Source organism: Oncorhynchus nerka, linkage group LG13, assembly GCF_034236695.1.
Source record: "Oncorhynchus nerka isolate Pitt River linkage group LG13, Oner_Uvic_2.0, whole genome shotgun sequence".
NCBI lineage: Eukaryota > Metazoa > Chordata > Actinopteri > Salmoniformes > Salmonidae > Oncorhynchus > Oncorhynchus nerka.
Genome location: NC_088408.1, coordinates 71366185 through 71387031, shown reverse-complemented (window position 1 = coordinate 71387031; position 20847 = coordinate 71366185). Strand labels below are relative to the sequence as shown.

The window sequence follows — 20847 nt, the reverse complement described above, 5'->3', positions numbered from 1 at the left end:
AAAGCTGTGTCTTTTGGGGTAAGTCTCTTTGAGATTTGCACACCTGGATTGTACAATATTTTCTCATTATTATTTTTTAAATTCTTCAAGCTCTGTCAAGTTGATTGTTGATCATTGCTAGACAGGCATTATCAAGTCTTGCCATAGATTGTCAAGCCGATTTAAGTCAAAACTGTAATTATGCCACTCAGCAACATTGAATCTCATCTTGGTAAGCAACTCCAGTGTACATTTGGCCTTGTGTTTAGGTTATTGTCCTGCTGAAAGGTGAATTCATCTCCCAGTGTTTGTTGGAAAGCAGACTGAACCAGGTTTTCCTCTAGGATTTTGCCTGTGCTTATAGCTGTATTATGTCTCTTTTCATCCTAAAAAAAACTCCCTAGTCATTGCCAATGACAAGCATACCCATAACATGATGCAGCCACCACAATGCTTGAAAATATGAAGAGTGGTACTCAGTGATGTGTTGTGTTGGATTTGCCCCAAACATAATGCTTTGTATTCAGGACAAAGTTAATTTCTTTGTCACATTTTTTTGCAGTTTTACTTAAGTGCTTTGTTGCAAACAGATTGCATGTTTTGGAATATTTGGATTCTGTACAAGCTTCCTTCTTTTGGCTCTATCATTACATTACATTACATTATCATTACATTCGGAAAGTATTCAGACCCGTTCACTTTTTGTTACGTTACAGCTTTATTCTAAAATGGATACAATTATTTTTTACCCTCATCAATCTACACACAATACCCCATAATGATGAAGTGAAAACAGGTTTTTAGAAATGTTTTCAAATGTATTAAAAATGAAAAACAGGTACCTTATTTACATAAGTATTCCGACCCTTTGTTATGAGAATTGAGCTCAGGTGCATCCTATTTCCATTTTTTTTAAACCTTAAACCTTTAAATTAGGCAAGTCAGTTAAGAACAAATTCTTATTTACAATGTAGGCCTACCCCAGCCAAACCCTAACGACACTGGGCCAATTGTGCGCTGCCCTATGGGACTCCAATCACGGCCGGTTGTGATACAGCCTGGAATCAAACCAGGGTCTGTAGTGACGTCTCTAGCACTGAGATGCAGTGCCTTAGACAGCTGTGCCACTCGGAAGCCCATTGATCATCCTTGAGATGTTTCTACAACTTGATTGGAGTCCACCTGTGCTAAATTCAATTGATTGGGCATGATATGGAAAGGCACACACCTGTCTATATAAGGTCCCACAGTTGACATTGCATGTCAGAGCAAATACTAAGCCATGAGGTCGAAGGAATTGTCCGTAGAGCTCCGAGACGTGATTGTGTTGAGACACAGAGCTGGGGAAGGGTACCAAAAATGTCTGCAGCATTGAAGGTCCCCAAGAACACAGTGGCCTCCATCATTCTTAAATGGAAGAAGTGTGGAACCACCAAGACTCTTCCTAGAGCTGGTCGCCCGACCAAACTGAGCAATCGGGGGAGAAGGACCTTGGTTAGGGAGGTGACCAAGATCCCGGTGGTCACTCTGACAGAGCTCCAGAGTTCATCTGTAGAGATGGGAGTACCTTCTAGAAGGACAACCATCTCTGCAGGACTTCACCAATCAGACCTTTTACAGGAGAGTGGCCAGACGGAAGCCACTCCTCAATAAAAGGCACATGACAGCCTACTTGAAGTTTGACAAAAGGCACCTAAGGGACTCTCAGACCTCACCTGGCCAATACTATCCCTACGGTGAAGCATGGTGGTGGTTTGCTTTGGGGATGTTTTTCAGTAGCAGGGACTGGAAGACTAGTCAGGATCGAGGGAAAGATGAATGGAGCAAAGTACAGGGAGATCATTGATGAAAATCTGCTCCAGAGCACTCGGGACCTCAGACTGGGGTGAAGGTTCACCTTCCAACAGGACAATGACCCTAAGCACACAGCCAAGACAATGCCAGAGTGGCTTTGGGACAAGTCTGTGAATGTCATTGAGTGGCCCATTCAGAGCCAAGATCTTAAATCTCTCTGGAGAGATTTAAAAATAGCTGTGCAGCAACACTCCCCATCCAACCTGACAGAACTTGAGAGGATCTGCAGAGAAGAATGGGAGAATCTCCCCAAATACAGGTGTGCCAAATTTGTACCATCATAACCAAAAATACTCTAGGCTGTAATCGCTGCCAAAGGTGCTTCAACAAAGTATTGAATAAAGGGTCTGAATACTTATTTCAATTTTTTTTTTTTTTTTTTATAAATTAGCAAACATAAAAATAAAAAAAACTGTTTTTACTTGGTCATTATAGGTGTATTGTGTGTAGATTGATGAGGGGAAAAAACAATTGAGATTGAACTTCACTCAACTTTCTAGAGTTTTCCCCTTTAGTCGTCACTATTAAGGTTTCACTCTACTGTGGGAATTGTGCTAGAATCAACACAATATTAGCCATTTTCAATGTAACATACCAAAACAAAACAAACTATGCAAGACTTATTGTGCAAACCTAACTGTGCAAGAGATTTTCTTGTAAGCAGCGAACATTGGAGTAGGATTCTACTCTATTGACAGGCAGGATTCAGGCCTGTACACAGACCATTGTGCTGCACTGTTGGAGCTAGGAACACAAGCATTTCACAAAATCCACAATAAAATCAGCTAAATATGTGTATGTGATCAATAACATTTTATTTTATTTAATCAGAGCTGCAGTAGGCTTATATGCAAATAGCCATTGCCATATATCACTGTCTGGTACGGCAACTGCTCGGCCTCCGACCGCAAGGCACTACAGAGGGTTGTGTGTACGGCCCAGTACATCACTTGGGCTAAGCTGCCTGCCATCCAGGACCTCTACACCAGGCGGTGTCAGAGGAAGGCCCTAAAGATTGTCAAAGACCCCAGCCACCCCAGTCATAGACTGTTCTCTCTACTACCGCATGGCAAGCTGTACCGGAGCGCCAAGTCTAGGACCAAAAGGCTTCTCAACAGTTTTTACCCTCAAGCCATAAGACTCCTGAACAGGTAATCAAATGGCTACCCAGACTATTTGCATTGTGTGCCCCCAACCCCCCAACCCCTCTTTTTACGCTGCTGCTACTCTCTGCTTATTATATATGCATAGTCACTTTAACTATACATTCATGTACATACTACCCCAATTAGCCCGTCTAACCGGTTGACCCCACACATTGGCTACCTGGACTATCTGCATTGTGTCCCGCCACCCACCACCCGCCAACCCCTCTTTTACGCTACTGCTGCTCTCTGTTAATCATATATGCATAGTCACTTTAACTATACATTCATGTACACACTACCTCAATCATCCCGACTAACTGGTGCCTGTATATAGCCTCGCTACTGTTATAACCTCGCTACTGTATATAGCCTCGCTACTGTTATTTTTCACTGTCTTTTGTACTGTTTTTATTTATTTACTTATCTATTGTTCAACTAATACCTTTTTTTAACTTAAAAATTGCACTGTTTGTTAAAGCCTGCCTGTAAGTAAGCATTTCACTGTAAGGTCTACCTGTTGTATTCGGCGCACGTGACAAATACACTTTGACTTGATTTGATATGTGCTTCACTTTGAACTGGACTGTGTTTATAGCATGAGTGGGCACGATTAGATGCGCTTGTTTTGATATCAAATCAAAAGCTGCATTTAGCCAGCCGCCTCTACACATTTGTTCATATTCTTTGCTGGTTAGTGAATTATTGGCCCAGTTATGGCTAATTTCTAGTCAACGATGGGGGAGTGGTTGCTTCCTACAAGAGCACAGAATGTGTACATCTCTAGCCATATTTAAAAAGTGAGTCAGGTAAAGAGCTTTTTTATGTCTTAAAGGGGCAGTGTTGTATTTTGAGACGGTCTTAAATAAGCTAAGTAGTCAATAGGCAGAGGGTATCATCATTTGTCTGTTTTTTCTATAAAATTGGTATTAGAATAATAATGCATTTTATTTTGTGAAGTGGTATCTTGCATCAAATAACACAACATTTTCAGTCACCTCCTTGTCTGAAGGACACATGGACAAACAGGTTAATGTCAAGCCCTGCATATTTTTCATAAATCTCATGGAATGTAGGCCTACATTCAACACCACACATTTGCTGCTACTGACAGAACAGCTATTTCCATGTGAAAATGTTATGGGATGCCTTTTACTCCATTGTTTATGATGGTAAGCCACTCTGGTAGGCCTACATTATGACCAAAAAGCCACAGTAGCCTACTTGGCCACTGTTAAAACTGTCATTTAAAGTGGGTACAGCCTCAGTGTTCACAGTAAACACACAACGGAAGTTGCACGAACATTGTGAAAATTCGAAGTTTGAGCTTAGCAGAACTGACATTTGCTCAGTGCCGAAAACAATCAGACGGAACATTGGGTGTGAATACTTTCTGAAGGCACTGTACATAAAGAACCTGGTTAGATCTGAATGATGTGAAATGAAAGTGATTACAACTCTAACTTGATACCTATATGATGTGCTATAGATGTTAGAAACTGTGGTTTATTTCCTACAACAGTTTGATCATGCTTTCAAAAAACGTGTACTGTTTTCAAAGATATCATAAAATGTAAAATGGTGTTGCATAAAACGAATAAAAAAATCCACAATTTTAGTACAATAACTAACGCGTAGTAATCATATGATAGATTTTATTTTTGACTTGACATGACTCAGTAGAGTCAAGTGAGTGTTAGCACCAGAAGAAATAAGCAACATCCGTTGTTAGAACGTAGATATTTTCCAGAGAACTGTCCCTCCCCTTAGCCACCCCCTTTCTCTTTCCTTATGTGATGAGTTGTGATCTGTGTTTAAACTACAGGCACATGTGCAGACTGAGAGGAGTATCAAAACACTCTCACCATCTTAGAACTATACTCAACCTATTGTAGGTGTATGTACTATAGATTGCAGAGCATACGAAGAGCAACCTGTACAAGATGGTGAGGGAGATGGTCAGCAGAAACCTGGGTAAGGATGGCCTCTTATTGATGAATGATGACAACTGTGTTGTAATTGTTATAGGAGGAAAATGATAATGCTATATGTACATTTTCATAGATACAGACCTATCACTTATATTATAATGGTCTCATGTTGATTTTTATATCTACAAACATTAGTAGTACAATATATACACTACCGTTCAAACGTTTGGGGACACTTAGAAATGTCCTACGGCTGATTTTCAATGGAATATCTATATAGGCGTGCAGAGTCCCATTATCAGCAACCATGCCCTGTGTTCCAATGGCTTGTTGAGTTAGCTAATCCAAGTTGATCATTTTAAAAGGCTAATTGATCATTAGAAACCCCTTTTGCAATTATGTTAGCACAGCTGAAAACTGTTGTGCTGATTAATGACGCAAAAAGATGGTTGTGATCAAACAAAACTGACAAGGAATGTATGTCTGAAGTGACTGAGAATGAAACTGAAACTGCTTTACTGAAAGACATAAAGACACAAAAAAATGGCCTTCTTTAGACTAGTTGAGTATCAGAATTTGTGGGTTCGATTACAGGCTCACAATAACCAGAAACAAATACCTTTCTTCTGAAACTTGTCATTCTATTCTTGTCAGGCTATTCCATGAGATCTTCAGTTTCTTGGCAATTTCTCACATGGAATAGCCTTCATTTCGCAGAACAAGAATAGACTGATGAGTTTCAGAAGAAAGTAATTTGTTTCTGACCATGTTGAGCCTGTAATCAAACCCACAAATGCTGATGCTCCAGATACTCAACTAGTCTAAAGAATGCCAGTTTTATTGCTTCTTTAATCAGACTAACATGACTGCAAAAGGGTTTTTGAATAACCCTTACCCTAACCCTAACCCCTTTAAAATGATCAACTTGGATTAGCTAACACAACATGCCATTAGAACACAGGAGTGATGGTTGCTGATAATGGGCCTCTGTACGCCTACAGTATGTAGATGTTCCATAAAAGAATCTGCCGTTTCTTGCAACAATAGTTATTTACAACATTAACAATGTCTACATTGTATTTCTGATCAATCTGATGTTATTTTAATGGACAACAAAATGTGCTTTTCTTTCAAAAACAAGGACATTTCTAAGTGACCCAAAACTTTTGAACGGTAGTGTATATATGTATATATAAACTCATCAAAAAAAGAAACGGCCCTTTTTCAGGACCCTGTCTTTCAAAGATAATATGTAAAAATCCAAATAACTTCACAGATCTTCATTGTAAAGGGTTTAAACGCTGTTTCCCATGCTTGTTCAATGAACCATAAACAATTAATGAACATGCACCTGTGTAACGGTCATTAAGACACTAACAGCTTACAGACGGTAGGCAATTAAGGTCACAGTTATGAAAACTTAGGACACTAAAGAGGCCTTTCTACTGACTCTGAAAAACACCAAAAGAAAGATGCCCAGGGTCCCTGCTCATCTGCGTGAATGTGCCTTAGGCATGCTGCAAGGAGGCATGAGGACTGCAGATGTGGCCAGGGCAATAAATTGCAATGTCCGTATTGTGAGATGCCTAAGACAGCGCTACAGGGAGACAGGACAGACAGCTGATCGTCCTCTCAGTGGCAGACCACATGTAACAACACCTGCACTGGATTGGTACATCTGAACATCACACCTGTGGGACAGGTACAGGATGGCAACAACAACTGCCAGAGTTACACCAGGAACGCACAAACCCTCCTTCAGTGCTCAGACTGTCCGCAATAGGCTGAGAGAGGCTGGACTGAGGGCTTGTAGGCCTGTTGTAAGGCAGGTCCTCACCAGACATCACCGGCAACAACGTTGCCTATGGGCACAAACCCACCGTCGCTGGACCAGACAGGACTGGCAAAAAGTGCTCTTCACTGAATGAGTCACGGTTTTCCCTCAGCAGGGTTGATGGTTGGATTCGCATTTATCGTCGAATGAATGAGCGTTACACCGAGGCCTGTACTCTGGAGCGGGATCAATTTGGAAGTGGAGGGTCCGTCATGGTCACAGCATCATTGTACTGAGCTTGTTGTCATTGCAAGCAATCTCAATGCAGTGCGTTTAAGGGAAGACATCCTCCTCCCTCATGTGGTACCCTTCCTGCAGGCTCATCCTGACATGACCCTCCAGCATGACAATGCCACCAGCCATACTGCTCGTTCTGTGCATGATTTCCTGCAAGACAGGAATGTCAGTGTTCTGCCATGGTCAGCGAAGAGCCCGGATCTGAATCCCATTGAGCACGTCTGGGACCTGTTGGAACGGATGGTGAGGGCTAGGCCCATACCCCCCAGAAATGTCCGGGAACTTGCTGGTGCCTTGGTGGAAGAGTGGGGTAACATCTCACAGCAAGAACTGGCAAATCTGGTGCAGTCCATGAGGAGGAGATGCACTGCAGTACTTAATGCAGCTGGTGGCCACACAAGATACCGACTGTTACTTTTAATTTTGACCCCTCTTTGTTCAGGGACACATTATTCAATTTCTGTTAGTCACATGTCTGTGGAACTTGTTCAGTTTATGTCTCAGTTGTTGAATCTTCTTATGTTCATACAAATATTTACACGTTAAGTTTGCTGAAAATGAACACAGTTGACAGTGAGAGGACACTTCTTTTTTTGCTGAGTTTATTTCTAAGTAGATCAGAAAAGCTTTCTTCTGCAGTTCTGAAACCGCTCAAAGATTTTGTATTTTTCCTTCAATTAATCATACACATATTTGTCAAGGGATTCCGGTAGGCACAGATGACAGTACAGCCAGTAATTCACAGCACTGACATACTGTACATGGCCAGTTACATATGGCTGTGCAAATCTTTAACAGATTTGACTTCCTTTCCGAGAGGACAGTAGAATAAGAGATTGTGTGGCAACCAGTCATCTATTCAGTTGATTGGCTAAGTATTTTATTTTATTGCTTTTTTGGCATGACTAGCAATTTAATTTACTACTGACAAAAGATCTGCTTTCCAAAGGCTTGTCTGATCTGGGTTGAAAGGAGGGTTAGGTAATTATTAATGTGATATTCAATCACAACTTATGTTTTGTTGAATAATGACATTGAAACAAATTAAGACATGTGATGTAATGGGGGCCAAAATCAGATAACTTGCTGAGTGCATTGTAAACGAGTATGTGATGTGAACAAGCCTCTTCCTTAACCAGGTTACTCTCCTGTATTTATGTATCTATGTCTATACCTATAACAGCCTTTCCTGCTGGCAGTTTCAATGCAAAACTCAAAGGATCCACCCTGTACTAGTTAGCTAATAACACTGATCTAATTTTTTATTTTAGAAGTAACATTTAGTATTGATTATTGTTATCATGAGCCACTATACACTTTAGAATGGCACCAGATATCATTAGAGATTTAAAGTTACTGAATGCGAAACAAGTTGTCATTCAGATCCCTTGACTAGACTTCTTTATACTGATCTACTTTGTTGGCACAATTTTTATTTATTTCAGTGAAGCAGTTTCAGTTTCATTCTCAGTCACCTTCAGACATACATTCTTTGTTAGTTTTGTTTGATCACAACCATCTTTTTTTTTATCATGACTGAGGTACTGTAGCATTCCAATGATTAACTGTAGTTGCTCTTTTTTAATCTCCTTTAGAGTCTGAGCCAGCACACATTTGTGGACCCCACTGCCTGGGCCCCTTGACCTTCCATAAGGAAGTGATGGGTGCCTTGGTGAGCCTGAGCCAGGGGGCCAGGCGGGCAGACAGGACTGGGGTCACCTTCAGACACGGCCTGGTTTTCAGCAGCCGCCCGGTACGGCCCCAGGAGAGGGTGCGTCTGCGAGTGGAGTTGTGCAAGCTGACCTGGCTTGGAGCCATGCGTGTGGGCTTCACCAATGTGCTTCCTATTGCCAGAGCCCTGCCGCCCCTGGCCATCCCAGACCTCACAGACCTCCCTGGCCACTGGGCCGCTCCTGTGCCTGAAACTTGCTGCCTGCCAGGCTCAGAGCTGGAGTTTTGGGTCTCCCATGGTGGTAGAATGTATTTCAGGAATGGCAACAGACGAAAAAACAGCCGAAAACACAAACTGCTGAAGGGAGTGGACCTCAGCCGTCCCCTGTGGGCCATGATTGACGTTTATGGGCAGACCTGCTCTGTGCTCTTACTGGGTAAGTTCAGAAATCAATGGAACATGTATGAATGAACAGTGCAGTCTGACCTAATTTGATTTCTTGGTTTGAAATGATGTCCAGCTGTCAGTGTCAGTGACTAACCACAAATCTGGTTATTTCGTGTAGGGTCGGAGAAGAAAGAGTTTTTGGGGATTCAAAAGTCCTGTCCTGCTCCGCAACTGCGTTCCTCCTGTTCTGCTCTTCAGAGACACACCTCACTCAATATTGAAAACTATGTGAATGTGAGACAGATTTGTGATTACATTCATGACAGCCAACTTCTTCCCCGTCCAGCCAATAAGCAGACATCAGGTAAGCATCACAATTATACAATACATTCCTGCTATCTTGTTTTGGATATTTTTTATGAAAATGGTACTTCATTTGAGTATAATATCTTGATATTTGATCTAAGGTATTCTTGATTTTTTTAAATAAATATATATGTTTCTATTGTCACATGCTTGGCAAACCTAACATTTTTACAAGTTAACATTTTACACACGTACTACTTGTGTAGCTTAACATTTACAGAAACATCTAAGCCACATTTGTTCAAGGACATAGATACAGTATATGATAGCCTCACGTACTGTAGGACTCAGGGGCATCTATTGGGTATGGCAGAGTATGGCGGTTGCCATACCTTAGCTCTCAACACCAACAATTTCAATCCCCATTAAAAGGCAAATGCAGTTTAGTGGTATCAGTGGGCTGGCTTTAGGACCATGCAGATGGCTCAGAGCAGACTGGCGCGGTAGCAGAGAGCATGTTTTAGGCCCATATGGACACCTCGGAGCTGGCTGGTGGACAGCGAGACTTTTCTCTCAAAACAGTGCAGAGATGGAAGGTGGCTGTAGATGACTAGGACACTAGGTAACTGATGTTTGACTTGACATGAAACTAAACTAGTTTTTAATCCCCGTGCTGAGCTATGGTGGAGCAGCGAATTGCTGTATGACATGTGTTGAGGTGAATTAAGCCACAGCAGCTAAGGTGATAATGGCTGGAGACAGTTTAGCTTGTTTTTGCTGTTCTCCAAATAGTATTTTAGAGTTTTGAAATTGTGTAGAAGTGCAGTAAATGAGCTTTAACCTTTTTAATTTTTTAAAATACCTCCCCCCAGCCCTGTAACTTTGCCATATCCTAGGTTTAGCAGAAATGACACCCGGATCAACCTTATGGACACAACAACACTAGCCACCCTGAGCAAAGTCCCACTTGACCTTATAGGTCATGTAACTGAGCATATCTCATTTGATTGCAGACTGTGAGAGCGTGGAGGACTGTGCGGTGTGTATGAGCCAGAAGGCCTGTATCAGCCTGCAGTGTGGCCACCAGTGCCTGTGTCTCCAGTGTGCCATCAGAGTGATCCAGGAGTTTGGAAACTGCCCTCTGTGTCGCCAGAACATCAAGAGCTTCCTGCAAACTAAATGACCCAGTAGGACTGACCCCAATTACTCGATTGTTGGTCGACAGAGATTGTTTTAGTCGAGCACTATCAAATATATACATTTGTATATATTTGCGCCCATCTCAGTGACTTAATCCATTGACGAGGCCTAGACTAAAAGCCAATTTATGTTTGATTAGAAAATGTGGTCGGAGGCTCCACATGTAGGGTGTGACACAATTGTGGAGCCTCCAGAGGCATGCAGAGGCCATATCGAGCTCTGTAACGCATCGCCATGTGCCTCCCAAAAATGTTTAACAATGGTGAGGGCTCTGTATAATTCAGCATTGATATGATTGGTTGATGGTAGGTGGGGCGGTACATCCTGTATAAACACAAACTCACTTCCTTGACAACAGCTCTGCACTCCTCTGTGAAGGGCAATAAGTATTAATATAAGGTGAATGCACCAATTTGTAAGTCGCTCTGGATAAGAGCGTCTGCTAAATGACTTAAATGTAAATGTAATACCCTGACTTCTAATGAGGCCATTCCTGCCATGACTTTTGCTGAGGCCGTATCACCATAAATGCCGCATGGCCAACGCTGACGTCTGATTGACCATGCGCCCAGATGCACAATGCACTGCTCTCTTCAGAATGTGCTCTCCCTGACAATTTGTGCCAGTGGCCATTTTAGCATGTAAATCTTGGTGGGGCAAGCTCCCCCAAAACATATTGGGATGCATGCCAGCAAAGCCACTACACAACACTAAACAATACATTAATTGCACTACAACATTGACAAACGGTGCCCACAAACTGCTAGGGCCTACACAAAACTGTCCCCACAGCAGTCCCAACAGCAGTACCAACACCTGACCACAACACCACTGGCCATCAGCGGAGCCTTGTCTGGCAGCAAAACACTTCATTCAGACTCATTTACTGCCTTTAAAAAAACCATATCTATTATGGCTGATTTTCTTAAACAAATGTGTTTTTTACTAACAATTGAGATGTACAAACTATGGTATAAGGGGACGGCGAGCGGATAAGAAGCAATCCATAATTACGATTAAGACATGAATGAGCGAGCTAGGACGGACGTAGTCAATTTAACTATTTGTTCTGCACTTTCGAAATGTACAGCAACATAATTGAAAACATGGGCCGTTCTTACAGTATACTCCCTGTACACCTGTCAGTTGGCATGAAGGATTGGGAGGCAGATGCAGGAATGCGTAATCGTTTTTTTTTATTGTACCCAAATTACGGCGTGCCGTGTAAAGGCACGGGGACGAAGACCAAACAAACACTATACAAAAACACAGGGTTACATTTACATTTAACATTTAAGTCATTTAGCAGACGCTCTTATCAAACCCAAATAAAAGAGCGAGGAGTACTTCGAACAAATGCGCACAATGATTAACACACAGGATGAGAACTGTAATCATCTGTGCAATCCACAATGGCACGAAAGCCAAAACACACAGCACAGGTACTCACACGCACCAACGGGCATAGTAACAATAATCGACCCTCCAAATGGAAACCAAAGGACACATATACAAATGCTAATCAGTGGAAATAGGGGACAGGTGTTCCGGAGGGATCCGTGACAACACCAAGTCAGAACCGTAGGATAAATAAAGGGGGTATATAAGCAGACAATGAAACATCTTACAATATTATATGATTACATTTCTCTAAAACAGGCTATAGGCTACATGCACACCACCAAGTCAGAACAGTGGAAAAGGGACCAAATTATTAGGGTGAGGCACATTGGCTACTAACAGCTTACTACACAACATACAATCAGTATTACTTTCTTAACTACAGTATACATATCTCCCTGGCATATTAAGTCATTTATGCAGCAGCATACAATACATTTTTGGACTCACCTTGTTGTACTGTGCTCAATTGAACAGGAAGGTGGCACGGTGGTCCTTTGTGGGCAAATTTTGGTGGGGCTCAAAACAGCTGGGACTCTGTGTGAATTGTTTGCTTTCGATTGTTACTTATTTTATATCAATTCCCCATTACATATATCACCAGTAGTAAATGTACAGTTAATTCCTATCATTTCGACTCTACAATGTTTTTTACATTGGTTACGGTCATTCATTTTAATGCATTTAACATTATTATTCCAGTCTTCCCATTATCATTGTCAGAATGGACACATTGTTTGCAGAGTGCACAACGTATGCTACACTTGTGAGAAATAACTTTTGTTTTTTTTAATCCCATTTACAAGTTCTGTCAATTTAGTCATTGTATTTTGTTTGGAGCGCTCCTGTCAATGTTGAGTAAAGATGCATATGCATTGAAGTAGGCCTATATCTACTTGGCCTGTGCGCAAATGTAGGCATATAAATGTGCCCATTTAGGGATGAGATAGTATTTCTGATTGGCAAAATGTGAAGACTGTGCAAGGGACTGTCACTAGCGACTGTATGTTGCCATGCAGGTAATCACCCACATCTACCTAGTAACTCTGTGTTATCAGATGTCTTTGTAAAGAAATGTTATAATCAGAATTACAAACTCGGTGGGCCGAGCCCTGAAGGCTGACAGCTGTGGTATATCAGACCGTATACCACGGGTATTACAAAACATGTATTTTTACTGAGGCGCCTCGGGGGTTTATGGTATATGGCCAATATACCATGGCTAAAGGCTGTGTCCAAATTACTGAAAAGGGATTACAGGATTTTTTTCAGAAGGATCTACACAATCTACTCCACATTTTGAAAGTGAAAGGAAACTGTAGATTTTTTTAATTAAGAAAAAAGATCAAATGAAGATGTATTGATTGCGTATGTCTTCACACCCCAGAGCTAATACTTGGTGGAAGCATCTTTGTGTCACGTTGTTCGTAATAATGATGGTCGGACCAAGGCGCAGTGTATGTTGAGTTCCACATAATTTCAATGAATAAAGTGAAACTTAGCAATGACAAAAACAAATCAACAATAAACTAACAATGACCCGTGACTACAGAGATGTTATGTGCACTAACTCAAAACACATACATTCAAACAATATCCCATAACCCACAGGTGGAAAAATGCAACTTAAGTATGATCCCCAATTAAAGACAACGATTACCAGCTGCCTCTAATTGGGAATCATACACAAACCCCAACATAGAAAATGAAACCTAGAACCCCACATAGAAATAATAAACTAGACTAAACCTCCTAGTCACGCCCTGACCTACTCTACCATAGAAAATATAGGCTTTCTATGGTCAGGACATGACACTTTGGCAGCCATTACAACTGTGAATAATTCTGAAAACAATTCTACCAACCTTGCCCAACTCAGTTGAAGGCATTCAGTTGTACAACTGACTAGGTATCCCCCTTTCCCTTTCATAGGGAAAGTAGATTTGGTTGGGAACCATTGATGAACAACAATATTCAAACCGTGTCTCTGATTTTCAAGCAGATTTAAGGACTGATTCTGGGCCCTTCAGGAACACTCAATACCTAATGGAAAGCCATTCTGGTGTGTTTTTGGCATTGAAATCTATGTAATTGTCCTTCTGAAAAATAAAACTCTTTCCCAGTCTTAGATTTTCAGAAGACTACTGTAAGGACAGACGCTGGGAGATGAGAAGCAAGTACAGGGAGTGAACATTTAATAAACAACGGACATGAAACAGAACACGGACAGCGTCTGGACAGAGGAAACAAAACAACATTAATGCTGACACAGGGATGAAACTGAGGAATAGACAGGCAATAGACAGGCAATAGACAGGCAATCAAAAACGTGAAGGAGTCCAGGTGAGTCCAATGAAGTGCTGATGCGCGTAACGATGGTGACAGGTGTGCGTAACGATGGGCAGCCTGGTGCCCTCGAGCATCAGAGAGGGGGAGCGGGAGCAGGCGTGACAACTACAGAGGGTTTTTCTCTTGGGCTTTGCTCATTACATTTTTTTTATCCTGACAAACTCCCTAGTCCCTGCCGGTTATAAGCATACCCATAATATGATGCTGCCAGTGCCACCACAATACATGAAAATACAGAGGATCAACAGCATTGTATTCACCTCACATTACTGGCCTGTATGCCAAAGTTAAAAGGAGGAAGCCTGTGTTTAAAAAAAATCCACTCCAAATCATTCATTATTTTTGCAACAAGGCCTTTAACTAACACTGCAAGACAAATATTCTTACTTTTTGGCCAAAATGAAAAACGACCAGTTTGGGTCAAATCTAATACAACACAACACATATTGGAACCCTCTGTGTTTTCATGTATTATGGTGGCAGCATAATTTCTCTTCTAAAATAGGTTTTGAAAGAGTTATTTTCAATTGTGGGATAATAATAATCAAAGCAGATTAATGTCCATGGACATGTTTCTCTTTTGTAGGGTATGGGGGGCCCCTCAAAGGCATTTTGAAATGGGCCCAAAAATCGCTAACCCCAACCCTAATCTTAGCTTCATGTCAACACCCTGGCTCAACCTTAACCATAACCATAACCCTAAACCCTAACCCGTAACTCTTACTTTAGGCAACATGATGTTGGGTAAAATACTTAATCTGACCACTAAGTGGCAGTGTTACACTGTTAATGAAGAGCTAGGCTACACCTTCTAAATTCAAGAGGCAGATCACAGGCCACAAGTTTAACACGACCAGTTATGTGACTTGAGCCACATTGAAACCAATGCCATAACCCACTAAATATCAATTTCTTATACACCTTTCTTCTTAATTTATGGTTGGTGTGACTCAGCTGATGGTAAGGTGACATGATGCTGGAAGCCTGGAACAGTTGGTTTTCTCTCACGAGGAGATAATGTGGATGGAGGGGAACAGAGAGGGTTGTTGATCTCACAGCACAGCCAGGCTGTTAAATATTTATCTTGGATGGCAGAGCGGAGCTGGGTTGCAGTCAGGACAGAGAGAGATAGAGTGAGCCAGAGAGAGGAGGAATCCACTAGTCCACCATGGGCCTGAAGAATATCTGAGGACTGAGTCAGACGTTGGGTAAGACAGAGGGGCCAGCTAGCCTCTCTACCACAGGTTGTCAGGAATAACAACAAAACTAAGGAACTCTGTGAACCGAAACAGGAGGAATAACGTTGTACCTGTACTGTAAGTACACTTTCTGGACCAGATTATCTCTACTTCTGCACAGGTTGTTTATGTTGAGAAACAGGTTGTTTATACTGCTGTCATAACAGCTGTCATTACAACAGTTTAAAGGTCATTTCTCCAACCACTACCACATTCAATGAGTTTCTTGTTCTTCAGCATGTTTGATATTCTAAAGTAGAAAGCAGTTACCAATGTGTCCACTTTACACTGCTGTCCTGCTACATACTACAGTACTTTCCTCTGCAACACACTACTTCCCAAACTGGGTGGGCAAGAGAGGCCTGCCTTTGCAGCATGGGGATGGCTGTTTTTGGAGCAGACCATGGAAACACTGATTCTTCTCCTCCAGCTTTGGGCATGTGTATATAATGTAAATGTGTGACTAAGTGTGTTAGTGTGAGCCCAGGTCTGTATTTTGAATTTGTGTATTCGTGCAGAGATAGCAACCCTAGCATTGCATTGCTTTGTGTCAACTTACATTATGACTCAAGGTTTACTTTAGCAAATCTGCATCTCATTCTCACCAACCTTTCTCAGAGCATTTCTTTGAATTCTGTACGTAAATCCGAGACAGTCCATTTAGTATTATATGTTTAGTTTAGTATGGTATGTATTCATTTGTGGATGTCCATCACCCATTTTGTATGAAACAGTGGGGCAAAAAAGTATTTAGTAAGCCACCAATTGTGCAAGTTCTCCCACTTAAAAAGATGAGAGAGGCCTGTAATTTTCATCATAGGTACACTTCAACTATGACAGACAAAATGAGAAAACAAATCCAGAAAATCACATTGTAATGTGATGAAATGTGACATTTTAATGAATTTATTTGCAAATTATGGTGGAAAATAAGTATTTGGTCAATAACAAAAGTTTATCTCAATACTTTGTTATATACCCTTTGTTGGCAATGACAGAGGTCAAGCATTTTCTGTAAGTCTTCACAAGGTTTTCACACACTGTTGCTGGTATTTTGGCCCATTCCTCCATGCAGATCTCCTCTAGAGCAGTGATGTTTTGGGGCTGTTGCTGGGCAACACGGACTTTCAACTCCCTCCAGAGATTTCCTATGGGGTTGAGATCTGGAGAGTGGCTAGGCCACTCCAGGCCCTTGAAATGCTTCTTACGAAGCCACTCCTTCGTTGCCCGGGCGGTGTGTTTGGGATCATTGGCATGCTGAAAGACCCAGCCACGTTTCATCTTCAATGCCCTTGCTGATGGAAGGAGGTTTTCACTCAAAATCTCACGATACATGGCCCCATTCATTCTTTCCTTTACACGGATCAGTCGTCCTGGTCCCTTTGCAGAAAAACAGCCCCAAAGCATGATGTTTCCACCCCCATGCTTCACAGTAGGTATGATGTTCTTTGGCTGCAACTCAGCATTCTTTGTCCTCCAAACACGACGAGTTGAGTTTTTACCAAAAAGTTATATTTTGGTTTCATCTGACCATATGACATTCTCCCAATCTTCTTCTGGATCATCCAAATGCTCTCTAGCAAACTTCAGACGGGCCTGGACATGTACTGGCTTAAGCAGGGGGACACTACTGGCACTGCAGGATTTGAGTCACTGGCGGCGTAGTGTGTTACTGATGGTAGGCTTTGTTACTTTGGTCCCAGCTCTCTGCAGGTCATTCACTAGGTCCCCCCGTGTGGTTCTGGGATTTTTGCTCACCGTTCTTGTGATCATTTTGACCCCACGGGGTGAGATCTTGCGTGGAGCCCCAGATCGAGGGAGATTATCAGTGGTCTTGTATGTCTTCCATTTCCTAATAATTGCTCCCAAGGTTGATTTCTTCAAACCAAGCTGCTTACCTATTGCAGATTCAGTCTTCCCAGCCTGGTGCAGGTCTACAATTTTGTTTCTGGTGTCCTTTGACAGCTTTTTGGTCTTGGCCATAGTGGAGTTTGGAGTGTGACTGTTTGAGGTTGTGGACAGGTGTATTTTATACTGATAACAAGTTCAAACAGGTGCCATTAATCAGGTAACGAGTGGAGGACAGAGGAGCCTCTTAAAGAAGAAGTTACAGGTCTGTGAGAGACAGAAATCTTGCTTGTTTGTAGGTGACCAAATATTTATTTTCCACCATAATTTGCAAATCACTAAAAATCCTACAATGTGATTTTCTGGAGAAAAAAAATTCTCATTTTGTCTGTCATAGTTGAAGTGTACCTATGATGAAAATTACAGGCCTCTCTCATCTTTTTAAGTGGGAGAACTTGCACAATTGGTGGCTGACTAAATACTTTTTTGCCCCACTGTATGATAACAATTACAATTCGTATTGTATGCTACAAATTTGCAAAACGTATGATATTTTACGAATTCTAGCTAGGTGGCTAACGTTAGCTAGGCTAGGGCTTAGGTTGGGGTTAAGTTAGGAGTTGGGGGAAGGGTTAGCTAAAAAGGTTAAGGTCAAGGTTAGGGGAAGGGTTAGCTAAAAGGGTTGTAAGGGTTAGGATTAGGGTTAGGGGAAGAGTTAGCTAACATGCTAAGTAGTTGCAAAGTAACTCAAAAGTAGTAAGTAGTTGAAAAGTTGCTGATTAGCAAAAATGCTAAAGTAGTCCATGACGAGATTCAAACTCTCAACATTTGGGTTGCTAGACGCTCGCGCTATACTCCCACCCATCCACCCCTACCAAGTAACGTTCTGTCTTTTGTAACCACACCAAACGTAACATATCATACTAATGCAAGTCAGATTTACATTTACTATGTCAAGTCTAGTTTATGAGACCAGGCTGCTCACACAGGCCTTAGACTGTGAATGGAGCACCATACTATTACTGGATCTATCTCAAAGAAAAGTCTGTTTATTTAGATGGCTATGGAAATGGCCTCCTCGGTTCCTGCTCATGGAACACAAAAGGTCGGTGCCACTGAGGCTGTGCCTGCATGGGGATTTCTATTATTTCCAGCTGCAGATGGAAACTATTACAAAGTCGCTGTATAGTGGAGGGGGGGTGCATGCTCAAACACACACCCACACACACACATACATACACACATACAGTCACTCACTGACACAAAAAAAACATTCAAACTCAAGCTCGCAGAAGATAAAAGACCCTGTTGGCTGGAGAGAGTGAGAAAGAGCAGCAGTGGTTCTCTCCCTCCCTCCTTCTTTTTCTTTCTCTAGAACACCTCTCTACTCAGCCTGCACTGCTCTGTAAGTACAACTCTCTCTCTCTCTCTCTCTGTCTGTCTCTGGTGCTCCACACCAAGACTAAAAAACTGTTATTGTGAGACTCCTGCTCTCTCTCTTCTGCTCTGTCACTTAGAGGACTGAAGAGATCAGGAGCATAATGACAGGATTATACACTTGAACTGTGGGAACTGGAACTCTGTTTATCTTTAGGTCTCCATGTGTGTCAATTACTTTTTGTCTGAATATGGTTAAACAGTAACAGCATAGTAGTTCTGGTAGAGTTCTAACATTGTGTTAGGGAGGAGCTATCTTTCACTGTCTATGGTTGAGCAGATAGGAATCAGAACTCCACGGAAAAACAGGTTTCTGCTGTTTCCATGGCTGTTGTTTTGGGCTAAGAGCTATGCTGAATGAAACCACTTCAGTGTTGCACTTCTGGTTATGCTGTGCATGTTCATGTACACATAATGTATACGTTAATTTGTTCATTCGTTCATTCAACATGCCAGTGTTTTATCATGATCATTTTGTTACCATCCCATATGTGAATGGCTTACTAGTAATTTAACTATCATTTCCACTTCTATGGTTTTGGTGCTTGTTCTCTGTTTAGCTTGTTTAAAAAAAAATGTACCCCCTCTTTTCTCCACAATTTTGATTTTGTCTCTTCACGGCAACTCTCCAACTGGCTCGGGAGAGGCGAAGGTCGAGTCATGCGTCCTCAGAAACATGACCCGCCAAACCGCGCTTCTTAACACTGGCCCGCTTAACTCGGAATCCAGCCTCACCAAAGTGTCGGAGGAAACACTGTTCAACTGACAACCGAAGTCAGCCGGCAGGCGCCCGGCCCACCACAAGTAGTCGCTAGAGCACGATGAGCCAAGTAAAGCCCCCCCAGCCAAACCCTCCCTTAACCCGGACAACGCTGGGCCAATTGTGCGCCGTCCTATGGTCACGGCTGGTTGTGATCCCAGCCTGGGATCAAACCTGGGTCTGTAATGACGCATCAAGCACTGTGATGCAGTGCCTTAGACTGCTGCGCCACTCAGGAAGCCCTAGCTGGGTTGTTTTATCCTAGTAGTAGATAACCTTGAGAGCTCCAAATGGATAATGATTATTCAGATTCTTCTTTGGGCAAACCACCACAGGCATATCTTCTTGTGTTCATTCCTCTACTCTTATACTCAGAATAAGTGCTGTGCATCTTAGTGCTGATAGAGAGAATGAAATAGAGGTTTCTTATCATAGGTTAACTCTCAGAAGAGCATTCCTCTAAGGAGAGTCTAAGCAGAGGTATGCATGGGAATGGTTGGCTTCACCATCAGTCAGCATTATGGCTCATAGGGTTGGGAGATGGACCGACCGCTGTCACCAAAGGTTTGTGTACAAGCAAAACAAACCAAAAACTCCCATGGTGCTGTTGTGTCCTTCTGAAAGGCATTGTAAGAACACTGTCACATTGTACACTGAGTGTACAAAATATTCTCTTTCCATGACATAGACTGACTTGGTGAATCCAGATTTAAGCTATGATCTCTTATTGATGTCACCTGTTAAATCCACTTCAATCAGTGTAGATGAAGTGGATAAGATGAGTCAAAGAAGGCTTTTTAAGCCTTGAGACGATTAAGACATGGATTGTGTGTGTGTGTGCCATTCAGAGGGCGAATGGGCAAGACAAAATATTTAAGTGCCTTTGAACGGAGTATGACTGTGTCGAGAACTGCAACGCTGCTGGGTTTTCACCTTCAAGTTTCCCGTGTGTATCAAGAATGGTCCACCACCCAAACAACATCCAGCCAACTTGACACAACTGTGGAAAGCATTGGAGTTACAATATGCCAGCATCCCTGTGGAACACTTTCAACACCTTGTAGAGTCCATGCCCAACGAATTGAGGCTGTTCTGAGGGGAAAAGGGGGTGCAACTCAATATCAGGAAGGTGTTCCTATTGTCTTATTCACTCAGTGTGTGTCCGGCTGTATGGGAGACGGTGATGATCATTTAGGCTGTATGGGAGACGGTGATGATCATTTAGGCTGTATGGGAGACAGTGGTGATCATTTAGGCTGTATGGGAGAC

At 42.1% G+C, this 20847-nt stretch overlaps 2 protein-coding genes across 3 annotated transcripts in view; both read left to right on the top strand.

Annotated features, from left to right (window-relative positions):
- The first annotated feature begins 4805 nt into the window (after nucleotides 1-4805).
- Nucleotides 4806-13492, top strand: LOC115140580 (E3 ubiquitin-protein ligase NEURL3-like). The gene is made up of 4 exons (XM_029678920.2): nucleotides 4806-4952; nucleotides 8576-9088; nucleotides 9218-9403; nucleotides 10359-13492. The coding sequence occupies exons 1-4, from the start codon at nucleotides 4922-4924 to the stop codon at nucleotides 10526-10528; spliced, it is 900 nt and encodes a 299-aa protein (XP_029534780.2). The 5' UTR covers nucleotides 4806-4921; the 3' UTR covers nucleotides 10529-13492.
- Nucleotides 13493-15421: 1929 nt separating this feature from the next.
- LOC115140040 (vinexin-like) overlaps nucleotides 15422-20847 on the top strand; it is a 38634-nt gene continuing 33208 nt past the window's right edge. Inside the window, exon 1 of one of the 2 annotated variants that reach the window (XM_029678067.2) lies at nucleotides 15422-15611. The gene's annotated coding sequence lies outside the window, so the exon portion shown is untranslated. Of the gene's footprint in view, nucleotides 15612-18713; nucleotides 18787-20847 lie in introns of those variants that run through there. The other variant, XM_029678070.2, reaches the window with a different exon arrangement.

What these genes read in the sequence shown, in the direction of transcription:
- LOC115140580 (XM_029678920.2), top strand. Translation starts at nt 4,922, where the DNA reads ATGGTGAGGGAGATGGTCAGCAGAAACCTGG. An exon ending in CTGCTCTGTGCTCTTACTGG is followed by an intron (nt 9,089 to 9,217) that starts GTAAGTTCAGAA and finishes TATTTCGTGTAG; the next exon opens with GGTCGGAGAAGAAAGAGTTT. An exon ending in AGCCAATAAGCAGACATCAG is followed by an intron (nt 9,404 to 10,358) that starts GTAAGCATCACA and finishes ATTTGATTGCAG; the next exon opens with ACTGTGAGAGCGTGGAGGAC.